Source organism: Microcaecilia unicolor, chromosome 6 (genome assembly GCF_901765095.1).
Source record: "Microcaecilia unicolor chromosome 6, aMicUni1.1, whole genome shotgun sequence".
NCBI classification, from domain to species: Eukaryota; Metazoa; Chordata; class Amphibia; order Gymnophiona; family Siphonopidae; genus Microcaecilia; species Microcaecilia unicolor.
The window spans coordinates 89,878,733-89,891,147 of NC_044036.1; the positions used below are offsets into that span (position 1 = coordinate 89,878,733).

The 12,415-nt window shown below is 41.8% G+C and overlaps 1 protein-coding gene across 2 annotated transcripts in view; it reads left to right on the plus strand.

The window, feature by feature from the left end:
• The window catches only part of RASAL2 (RAS protein activator like 2), a 391,333-nt gene that overhangs the window by 218,289 nt on the left and 160,629 nt on the right, over positions 1–12,415 (plus strand). For both annotated transcript variants that reach the window (XM_030205957.1, XM_030205958.1), the window contains exon 4: positions 3,323–3,429. In XM_030205957.1, the coding sequence (XP_030061817.1) occupies positions 3,323–3,429 (107 nt within the window). The remainder of the gene's footprint in view (positions 1–3,322; positions 3,430–12,415) is intronic.

The window sequence follows — 12,415 nt, forward strand, 5'->3', positions numbered from 1 at the left end:
GCCTTTATCTGCCATCACGTTTCTATGGAGTGAATCAGTGAGTGCTAGCAATAAGAATGTAATCATTTATACTAGTTTGGGGATTAGCAGAATCTAGACACTTCTTGTGTTTGGTTGTTGTCATTTTCATAACAAGTTTTCTTCTTTACTCTTTGCTATTACTATATACTAGAAGTGCTGAATTTAAAACCAGATGCAGATTTGTTTTTACTGTTTACTTAAAATTTACCTCAAATGTGTGCCTGCCCATTAGAGCGATAAATATGCTTTCATGTGTGAACATTTAAGGTGGATGTAAGATAACCTGACAAAGTATGCTTCTCAAGTGCGGATATGGCTATCTACATTTTGGTTTCCAAATCTGTCATCCCAGCTATGTTGCTATCTTACCACAAGAAGCAGGCTGCAGTAATGGAAAGGGGATGGGACTTGATACACCGCCTTTCTGTGGTTACAATCAAAGCAGTTTACATATTATACACAGGTACTTATTTTGTACCTGGGGCAATGGAGGGTTAAGTGACTTGCCCAGAATCACAAGCAGCTACAGTGGGAATCAAACCCAGTTCCCCAGGAACAAAGACCACTGCACTAACCACTAGGCTGCTACTCCACTGACTGAGGATGTGCCATCAAAAGAAAACTGAATAATAGTCCAGAAGCACAGGATATCAATAATCGCTTTTTCGCTTTTTAGTTCAATCTTTAATGGTATCCAGATTTGATTACTGTAATGCTGTTTACTCAGGTCTAAAAGTCTCTCATCAAAAAACTTCAAATAACTCGGAATACTGCGGCTCGGCTCGTATGTAAAGCCCCTCGATTCACCAAGTCAGATCCTCTTTTAATCCTTTAAACTGTGTGTACTTGTTTATCAAATTTGATTTGGTCTTTTACCTGACTTTGTGCAGTACTTGTTAGAATTACCTTTATGTAATACTCATCCAACGTCAAGAGACTATCTTCTCCTCCATTTTGTGTATTGTAAAAATCTTCGTTACAAATCTATTCATGATGCAAACTTCACATACCATGCTACTAGGAAATGGAATTCCCTACCAAAGTCACTCAGATATTTTATTGACTACTTTCATAAATTGTTAAAAACATTCTTATCTGGTCCTGGGGAACTGAGGAACTGAGTTCGATTCCCACTTCAGGCACAGCTCCTTGTGACTCTGGGCAAGTCACTTAACCCTCCATTGCCCCAGGTACAAATAAGTACCTGTATATGTAAGCCGCATTGAGCCTGCCATGAGTGGGAATGCGCAGGGTACAAATGTAAATAAAATAAAAAATGTCGTGAATTTCTTGCCACTGTTGGTGATTGTTATTCTTTTAGCTAATTTGTTATTTCAAATTAAAGCCACAAAACAAAAAGCACCAAGGGCCTCCAAAAAGTGGGGGTTAAAGTCATATATTGAAGGAACAATACTCGAATGGACCCGACACGGTCCGTGTTTCAGCGCACAGCGCCTGCCTCAGGGGTCGCAAGAAACAGCTGACAACATGTGGCGGTATTGTAAAAACAATACAATTGTAAGGATGAAGAAACTGCAATGCCGGGTGATCCCCTTCACATAGAGTGAGCACAAAAAGATCTCTGATGAACAAATGCGGTCCTCCAGTAGCGGACTAAATCAAATAAAAAAGATCACACGGCGTTGCAGTTTCTTCATCCCACTTTTTGGAGGCCCTTGGTGCTTTTTGTTTTGTGGCTTGGCTTTTTGTTTGTGCTTTGCTCCCTCTCTCTTATACTTTATTTAAAAATAAGTCATCTTACTGCTTGGATGTTTTACCTATTATTGTTGTGTATTTTCGTTATAGTTCTCTTATTGTAATTTGCTTTAAAAATTTGATGTAAGTCGCATTGAACCCAAACTTGGTTGAGATAATGCAATGTACAAATGCCATAACTAAATAATCCGTTCTGCTTAACAGGTTATATTTACCAACCACAAGTTAAGTTTCAGCAGACTGACAACTTGGTCCTTGACAATGGAATTTTTATTGTAACAGCCACCATTTAACCTTACATATGTATTTTCCAGTTAATAACTACAGACATTGACTTTTGATTATTGAAATAGCAACAAGTTTTGATAACTGGCTTCTGTCCACTGTGCCTAATATTAAAAGTGACAGTGAATGCTTTCTGCTGAGACTCTTTTCCTCTTTACCGGCAAAGTCTAGCAAATGACATCATTAGACTTGTATAATAATGGCTATTATAAGTCTGTGTGTGCCTTGCTTTTTTCTTTTTCTTTTTCTTTTTTTTTTTGGACCAGAGATAAGCAGTGAATGAAGTAAAATCTAATATGGAGCTATACTGGCAATAATGTGCCTCTTAGAGTTTAATTAGATGGATAAATTGCTCTTGTGGCACTGTCTGGCTCCAGATTTCCTTAAATGTTTGTTAGTACTGTGAATCAGGTGCTTTAGTGAAGATTTTTTCTGAGGGGTAGACAGCAATTGGGCGTGTGTTAATGGCTTTGAAAGTAACTGATGAGGATGTGCCATCAAAACGATTGATTGAATAACTGCAGTCCTGTGTGTTTTGCCAGGGAGAGAGAGAAGGAAACTTGAGATTCATTTTTGCTGAAGTAGAAGTAGCACAGATCCCCAGCGCCAGGGATGGATGTTTAAGCTCCTGCTTTTTATTAAAAGGAGGTCAACAGACATCAAAACTATCAGCTTTTAGAGTACCTGGTTGTTCTATCTCATTAGAACCAGAGGATAAGAATCTGCTTCACAGAATGTGATTCTCTAATCCATTTGAACCTATATTTTTTAAAGTTGATTACAACTAACACTAGCATATGTACTGACAATGGGCAGCAGTTGCAATAAAGGTACAGTTTTGTATATTTGCATGTATGAAATGTTTGTATTTCTTTGACCCAGATACAGAGCCACACAAGACTGCAAATGACTACGTTTTTATCTGTTTGTAAAGTACTGATTAATTTGTTACTAGACAGATAATAATTTGCTTCTGTCACTCTATTTTGTGTTCACTAATGTACCATTATGGTATTGACTGGTAGATGAAGGATTAGAAATTATATCAGGTGAATAAATCATACTGATTAGAAAGCAGTGCTGATTATTATTATTATTGTCTTTTTTTACTTAACAAGGATTTCATTTATCTCAATTCCTAAAGATGGTCTCATGTTCATTGTATTGTTTATATTGGAGCTATGAATGTAGAATGTATGTGTGAATTTAAAAAAAGCTATTTATCTTTTACCTTTTGCAGAAACTTAGCTGGAAAATATTGAATTTATTTTCACCTTTTTTTCCCCCTCTCCTTTTGCAGAGGTACCTGCAGAGAGGTCTCCTCGCAGAAGAAGCATCTCAGGGACCAGCATATCGGAGAAGACCAACTCTATGGATGCCTCAAACACCTCTCCTTTCAAAGTATCAGTAAGTATGGCAACTTCATTGTGGATCTTCTATTGAAAATTTAATAAGGAGAATGTTATTATTTTTTTTTTTTTACTGTGTTGCTGTCCCCTCTCCCCAGCTCATGCTATAAAATTTTAATGTTTTTTTTTAATGTTTGTTTAAGAATTTAATGTGTTACTTGCCAACACCTGATCATTCAGTTTAGTGGGTTATAAATGATTTTAAATAAAATAAATAACACCACTAGGAACCAGGCTTTAAGTTTCCTCTTGTAGTAGGACTTGCAGAGGCATTACAAGCTTCTTTATACTACTCTGCAAGTTTTCCTATATCCTGCTCTGGTGGACTCTTAAAAGGATATAGGAAAACTTGAGGTTCTTTGCAAACTTTCTAAAACTAAACATCAACAATTAGAAGTGCTCAGCAGAGTTCTACTGTGTAGAAAATTCAGTGGAAAATTAGCATCTTAAGACTCCATGTAAATAACTCAACAAACAAGATCTTAAAGGGATGCGCTGGACATCTCATTACAATTTCTTCTTATTTTCAATTTGCTATTGAAATATGGTAGGGAAAGGGGGGAAATGGGACTTGATATACCACTTTTCTGAGGTTTTTGCAACTACATTCAAAGCGGTTTACATATATTCAGGTACTTATTTTGTACCAGGGGCAATGGAGGGTTAAGTGACTTGCCCAGAGTCAAAAGGAGCTGCAGTGGGAATTGAACTCAGTTCCCCAGGTTCAAAGTCCACTGCACTAACCACTAGGCCACTCCTCCACTCCGCATCAGTAGTCCCAAATTTTTGTAATACATGTCAGTCTTTATACAAATAATCAATTGTCTCAGATTGGCAATGCAAATGATTCTGATGTCAAGTATTTTGAAAGAAATTCTAGAATGGCAAATACAGAATTTCCATTATGGTCTTCTAATCATACCTTGTAGTCACAACTGCATTTCTACTTTCATAATTTCATAAATAATTGCTGTGCTTGACAGTTTTATCTTTCAGAAGTAGAGTGTTTGTTATGCTTACCCTTAACTTGTGGACGGTCATTAGTGTACTGTGCCAGAAATTCAGTTACCAACACCAGAAGGCTAGCTATGTTGACTATAACCAATTTCTGTCCCTATGAAATATATTATGACTTAGGAGCCCAATGCACAAAAGTCCCTGGAAAGAACCGATCGCTATTTCCACCTCGGTAAAAATTACCAAGGTGGAAATAGCGAACGATTCTCAAAAGAGACCACATTCAAATGAGTTCCATGGACTTTTACTGAGCAGCTCAGGTAGGGAAAGTGCCAAGGCATGCACATAGCAGTCAATCGGTAAGCATGGCTGCTATGCGCATGCACAGAACAATTTCACTACTTTTTGTGTTATTCCCCCCCCCCCCCCCCCCCCCCCAAGATTTTTAGGACTAAGAAAACAAGAAGGAAATCGGTCCACAATATCCACCATGGATCAAAAGACAAGAAGCAGACCTTGATGAAGAAAATGCAGTCTTTAATAAATCGCATTGATGCTCCCACTCAAATCACCGAAATGGCCATGTTTCACCAAGAGTACAGGGTGTGTCAGGAGCATAAAGTACTGACTCATTAAGAAACAAAAGAAGTTGCCCAGATCAGAATGTGTGCAGGTGAGAGAAGCAGGTGTGAACCCTGGAAGCATCAGTATGATTTATTAAAGACAGCATTTTCTTCATCAAGGTCTGCTTCTTGTCATTTGTTCCAAACTTTTAGGACTACAGACAGCTGTAAGCTGGGCCTTGCATGAGGAGGCCAGTAATCGGTGCTGTCGGTTTGCTAGGACATGTCCCGGCAGCTTCTCCTCCCCAGTGCTCTTGTTGTGGGAGCAGAAACTCTTGCTCTGCCTCTTTTGGAGTGGAGGAGTAGCCTAGTGGTTAGTGCAGTGGACTTTGATCTGGGGGAACTGAGTTCGATTCCCACTGCAGCTCCCTTTGCCCCTGGTACAAAATAAGTACCTGAATATATGTAAACCGCTTTGAATGTAGTTGCAAAAACCTCAGAAAGACAATATATCAAGTCCCATTTCCCTTTCCCCTTTCCCTTCCCTTTTGTAGATTTCGTTGCACTTTGTGAGTTCTGGAGACAGACAATTTCAATACAATTTTTTGTTTGCACACTTGAGCTTCGGGTATACAGCAGCATAGGCTGAGCAGGCTTATAACCCTCGGGCTCTTCGAGGTCATCCCCAGCGACCTGGCAAGCAAGCAGGGAGTATTGCCTCACGGAGTGGTCCCAGCATTGCTGGTTGTATACAAGAGATCATGTGCTTTCTATACTTTGTGGAAGAAAGGTCAGCAGGAAATAGAAAATCAACGGAGAGCAGCCCTGCTTCTACTATTCTGCATAATGAGAAAAGAGCCCCATACCCCTTCCCTTCTACAAAAGTCCTCCATGCAGCATTCTTCCCCCCAAAAGCTCTTATCTCTCCCTTGGATCCTCCTGTTGACTGCACCGCCGAGAAGCTGCCATCATGCAATGACAGCGCCTGACCTCCCGTAAATATTTCGGCTGTTCATCCCTCGGAATGCACATTTGAATACTAAACAGCTTGTTTAAATAAATTTGCCTATGATTCTCATTGTCTGCTGCTGAGAACGATAAAAAGCTCACAGAGCCCCTTTGTGCATTTCCTGCTGAAGACCGTACTCTTAAAACCGACTGGAACCAGTCAACAATGCACGATGCTGACCCAGTAAGTTTTGTGCATTGGTCCCTTAACCAGAATTTTCTTACCTCTACAAGGATGTAATTCCCCAAGTTAAGGAGTTGTCATCTGTTTCACCTGTCTTAGCTATAGCTACCTTTTTAAACAAATAAGCCTAATTAATTGACTTAGCTTCAGGGAAGCATATTTTATGTATTACGCACTAATAGATTCTCCATACTTGTAACTCTTGATATTATAATGTGCTCTTGAGAGCAATTTAATAATCTTTAATGCTCAGTTACAGAACAGAAATGTGTTATATTTTCAGATAACCAGATAAAGCCTTATCAATATATAGATAATAAAGCTGGTTTTAAGTTAAAATGGATTAGAATTTTTTGACTATATTGACATCCTCCTTTAAAGCAGCAGTGCTGTTTTATTAAGATTTTATTGACCACTGTTCTTTTTATAAGATAAGTGGCATCCTGTAAATAATGAGAAAACAAACATCATACAATTAAAACAACAAAAAGCGCATTGTAATAATTAAAAAAAAAAAAAAAAAGCACAATTAGAGCAAAGAAGCAAGAACAAAACCAGCCAGGATAACAGTAGTCTGCATCATAAGATACATTTAACAGGTTTTCTGTCTCTCAGTAAATACAAATTTGAAAGCCCTAGATAATAACTGCTCAAACCAGACCAGTTACACACAGATAATTCAAATTTGCCCTGAATAGAACAGCTCTTATTATAAAGGAATCAAACAGTCAAGAATGGACTTTCTTTTTGGTTGATCGTGGTAGTCCAACCCGATTAAATCACTCTTTGTCTCCATTGTCATTAAACTGCTAGAGACCACCTTCCCGAGAGGTTGCTGTGACTCGGTTATTGAATATTTTATCTGATATGGTTGATACTCTCTGGTGCTACTCAAGACGCCACAGGTTATGAAAATAAAAGCAACCTCTTTCTATTAAGGAGCTCTGTACTGGAAAGGCTGCAAAGCCAGTAGCTGGCAATATAAGTGGAGGGACTGGAAGCTCACCCCTGTTGGAGAGGGGGCAAGGCATGGCACTTCCATGCTGAAACAGGGGAGAAAACACTCTATCCCTTGTCCTCTGTGAACTGAAAACAGCATAGATACAGATTGCTGACACTGTAGTAAAGAAAAATTGGAAGGCACTACAGGAAAGAATAACAGAGATGGAGGGGAGGATATACACAGTCGAGAAAATTAAAGATAAGGGGAAAGATTTGAGAGTACCTTGCAAAATCAATTGGAGGTTGTGACTACTAAAATAGAAGACTAAGAAAACAGGAGTAGGAAGTTGAAACTGTGGATTTTTGGTCTTGCTAAAGGCTTAAAGAATGGTAGTCTAGTTAAGTACATAAGCAGAATATTAGAGGAGTGCTTCCCCTGTGACTTGGCCCATCCAGCTTATGAAGTGGAATAAGCTCATAGAAAACTGCGCCCAAAATTGGGACTTTATTGTAAGGACTAAATGCAGTGTTACAAGATGCTTATCAGGACTTGAGGATTCCCCCCTCCCCCGGCATTTAATTTGAAATTACTGCAGTTTCCCAACGTAAAGCCTGTCTAAAATCTTGTGTGTATCTCAGTCAGTGTCTTTGAGTTTTACCTGACTTGGGTGCTGAAACTATGGAGAAAAGGAGAGAGCTACATAAATTCCAACTTATGCTCCAAAGATGTGGTCTGACAACAGATCTGTGGCAAGCAAGCCAAACTTGTTATAACTGTGGTGTGGATGGCAAACATTTCTTCCTTGGTAATGCATAAGAGGCCAAAATGTCTCTTAAACATTGGATTACTCCCGTAAGCAGAGGCAAGAGCCTGTATAGCTTTGGCAGGGCAAGAATGGCAGAAGGGACATTCCCACCAAATTATCATGGCTTGAATAATCCGAATCATAGTTACTTGATGCTAGGGTCCACCTTGTGGGTCAGCGCTCAAGAAAAAGATCTGGGGAGGAGAAGCTGCCGGGACATGTCCTGGCAAACTGACAGTGGTTTCAAGCTGCGGGGGATCTAGAGGATGTAATCCAGCTGTCCACCGACTTTCAGAATTCTCTTCAGTGGTGGACGATTCAATCTAATTTGGCTTTGAGGTGGCCATTCCAAGTTCCTCAGCCATGAAAAGTGCTGACGATGGATGCATCTCTGCTGGGGTGGGGAGCTCATGTATATGGGCTGCACACTCAGGGAGCCTGGTCCTTTCGGGAAAAAGATCTGCAGATCAACCTCCTGGAATTAAGAGCGATCTGGATTGCTCTAAAGGCTTTTAGAGATCGGCTGTCCAACCAAATCATTTTAATTCAGACAGACAATCAAGTTGCCATGTATTACACCAACAAGTAGGGGGGCACCGGATCTCGCCCTTTGTGTTAGGAAGCCGTCCAGATGTGGCTTTGGGCTCGCCGTCACGGCATGTTTCTCCAAGCCACTTATCTGGCAGGCGTAAACAACAGTCTGGCTGACAGGTTGAGCAGGATTATGCAACCTCATGTGTGGTCACTGAACATGGGCGTAGTCCGCAAGATCTTCCAAACGTGGGGCACCCCCTCGGTGAATCTTTTTGCCATTCAAGTCAATCACAAAGTCCCTCAGTTCTGTTCCAGGCTTCATGCCCACGGTAGACTAGCGTCAGATGCTTTTCTCCTACATTGGGGGACAGGCCTTCTGTATGCGTATCCTCCCATACCTCTAGTAGGGAAGACTTTACTGAAACTCAAGCATGACCACGGAACAATGATCCTGATTGCACCCTTCTGGCCGCATCAGATTTGGTTCCCTCTTATTCTGGACTTGACCTCTGAAGAACCGTGCAGATTGGGGTGTTTTCTAACCCTCATCACTCAGAACGAGGGGTTGCTTCTACATCCCAACCTCAAGTCTCTGGCTCTCACGACCTGGATGTTGAGAGCTTAGAATTTGCCTCTTTGGGTCTTTCAGAGGGTGTCTCCTGAGTCTTGCTTGCTTCCAGAAAAGATTCCACGAAGAGGTGTTACTCTTTCAATTGGAAGAAGTTTGCCGTCTGGTGTGACAGCAAGGCCCTAGATCCTCTTTCTTGTCCTACACAGACCCTGCTTGAATACCTTCTACACTTGTCAGAGTCTGGTCTCAAGACCAACTCCGTAAGAGTTCACCTTAGTGCGATTAGTGCTTATCATAGCCGTGTAGAGAGTAAGCCTATCTCTGGACAGCCTTTAGTTGTTCGCTTCATGAGAGGTTTGCTTTTGTCAAAGTCCCCAGTCAAACCTCCTCCAGTGTCATGGGATCTCAAATTCTCACCCAGCTGATAAAAGCTCCTTTTGAGCCACTGAATTCCTGCCCTCTGAAGTACTTGACCTGGAAGGTCATTTTCTTGGTGGTTGTTACTTCAGCTCTTAGGGTCAGTGAGCTTCAGGCCTTGGTAGTACATGCACCTTATATCAAATTTCATCACAACAGAGTAGTCCTCCGCACGCACCCTATGTTCCTGCCAAAGGTGGTATCGGAATTCCATCTGAATCACTCAGTTGTCTTGCCAGCATTCTTTCCCTGTCCTCATACCTGCCCTGGCGAAAGCAGTTTGCATACCTTGGACTGCAAGAGAGCATTGGCCTTTTACATGGAGCGGACAAAGCCCTTTAGACAGTCTGCCCAGTTGTTTGTTTCTTTCGATCCCTACAGGAGGGGAGTCGCCATCGGAAAATGCACTATCTCAAATTGGCTGGCAAATTGCATTTCCTTCACTTATGCCCAGGCTGGGCTGACTCTGGAGGGCCATGTCACGGCTCATAATGTTAGAGCCATGGCTGCATCAGTGGCTCACTTAAAGTCAGCCTCCATTGAAGAGATTTGCAAGACTGCAACGTGGTCATCAGTCCACACATTCACATCTCACTACTGCCTTGAGCAGGATACCCGACGCGACAGTCGGTTTGGGCAGTCAGTGCTGCAGAATCTGTTCGGGGGTTTAGAATCCAACTCCACCCCCCCAGACCCATTTTTGTTCTGTTCCAGGATGCAATCTCAGTTAGTTGATTATGGTTTCAGGTCAATCTATGTTATGTCCTCGCCGTTGCGAGGCCCAATTGACCAGTGTTCATTGTTTTGAGTGAGCCTGGTTGCTAGGGATACCCCACATGTGAGAACAAACAGCCTGCTTGTCCTCAGAGAAAGTGAAGATACATACCTGTAGCAGGTATTCTCTGAGGACAGCAGGCTGATTGTTCTCACAAACCCGCCCACCTCCCCTTTGGAGTTATTTGCCTCTTTTTATGCTTTTTGATTTAACTGAGGGAACGTGCTCACGCGACGGGTGGGAAATCGGTCCGCGCATGCGCGGTGTGTGCTGCAGGCGCACAGAAGACTCTGGCAAAACTTTTTTTTATATTTTGCTTGCAAAATGCCGTCCGATTCCTGGGCTGACGCGGACGTTGACCCACATGTGAGAACAATCAACCTGCTGTCCTCTGAGAATACCTGCTACAGGTATTATGTATGGTAATTAGTCTCTGCAGAAAATTGGAAATAAATGTCACAAGAATTTTAACCATGTTAAAAATCATTGAACTCAAGATACGTGTCAGCTCAAACCTTAAAAATGATGTTGCTATAACGTTTCCAGATATCTGGAGTGTACTTAGGTTTATATAGAAAACACTGTTCAAAAGCAGATATATAAAGGCATGCCTCAGAGGGTACCATTTTCGCATCCATAACAATGCCTTTTACTTGGGAATAATATCCATCAAAATAAAAATAATTCTCATATAATGCAACTTGACCACATCTATTAGTGTCTTTAATTTTGTTAAATATTGTAAAAGTTGGATTTGAACTCAAAGGACAATTATATTATGTATCCTTACCATATAACTTATGTGTGCAAGTGTTAATTTGATTGGATATTTAAGTAACTTATAAGTAAAATGGATTAGTTCTAATAGAGGTATGGGTCTCTGATGCAAGTGTAGTTGCCGAAAACAGGCTTGTCAGGTTGTTAGAATTGACTATATGTTCTACCTTCCCTCAATAAATGGTGTTTGCCACAGTGTTTGGTTTCTGACTGCCATTAACGTTCTCCTTTCTGTCCTGGACTTTAACTGGACTATTCACTTCTTGCTGAACTGATGTATAATGTTGATGTTGATTTATACTTAGTCATTGATCTGTTGAAAGAAATCTACTCTCCAGTACTAAATCTCTGGCAGACTGGAACAGATTTTCCTCTAGGATTTGCCTGCTAGTGGAGGACCCTCTTTTTCTACCCAGAGGTTGGGGGTCTACTCAGGCAGGGACTGGTGGAAGTGGAAGATACAGATCCCTTTTGGCTTATAGTATGGCCATAGAGAGGCAGCATTTAGATATGCATGGATTTTCCCCCCACGGTGATTTCTCCGCTTCTCCGCTCCAGGAAAGCCTCTGCATCCCTGATTTATGTCAGGGCCTGGCATGTGTATGAGACCTGGTGTGGAAAATGGCTCCTATTTCCCTGGAAGACCCAGGTTCCTGATGTTGAGGGTCTCCTGCAGCACTGCCTGGATCAGGGGCTGGCATTGAGCTCCCTTGGGGCTTCAGGTGGCCTGGTTCCTAAAGGAGGTGGTGCATTGTGTCCCCTGCTTCGGTCTTCCTTCTTGTCGTAGGATCTTAATTTGGTTCTCTAGGCACTGTCTGAGGCTTCATTTGAGCATTTGTACTTAGCTTCTAGTTAGGACCTAACTCTTAAGGCAGTGTTTCTGGTTGCCATCACCTCTGCACGATGGGTCTCAGAACTCCAGGCCCTGTCGTGTCAGGATCCATATCTCTCCTCCTCAGAGGATTCAGTGCGTCTGCATCTGGTGTCACCTTTCCATTTGAATTGGGAGAGCTGCTTGCCTTCCTTTGTGGCAGGAGGTTTAACTCCAGCAGATTAGAGGCTTCACAAGCTTCGATATCTTTAGGAGACGAATGAGCTTCATCTCTTGGACCACCTCTTTGTGCTTTTTCATGGCCCTTGGAGGGGTCAGGCAGCCTCTAAAGATCAAGGTGGCTGTTGAGTCCGTCTACATCTGCAGGAATCATCCGGTGCCTCAGGAGCTGAAGGCCTAACCTATCAGAGCATAGGCCACACCCTGTGTGGCTTCCTCTGAGAAAATTTGCAGGGCAGTGACTTGGTTATCACTCCATTTTTTTGATAAGCACTACAAGTTGGATGTCTTGGCCGGAGCCCGTTCAGACTTTGGCAGAGCTGTCATTGGGGGGGGGGGGCTTATCTTCCCCCGCCTAATAGATCATTTGGTACATCCCATTTGTGCAGAACAGTGAGC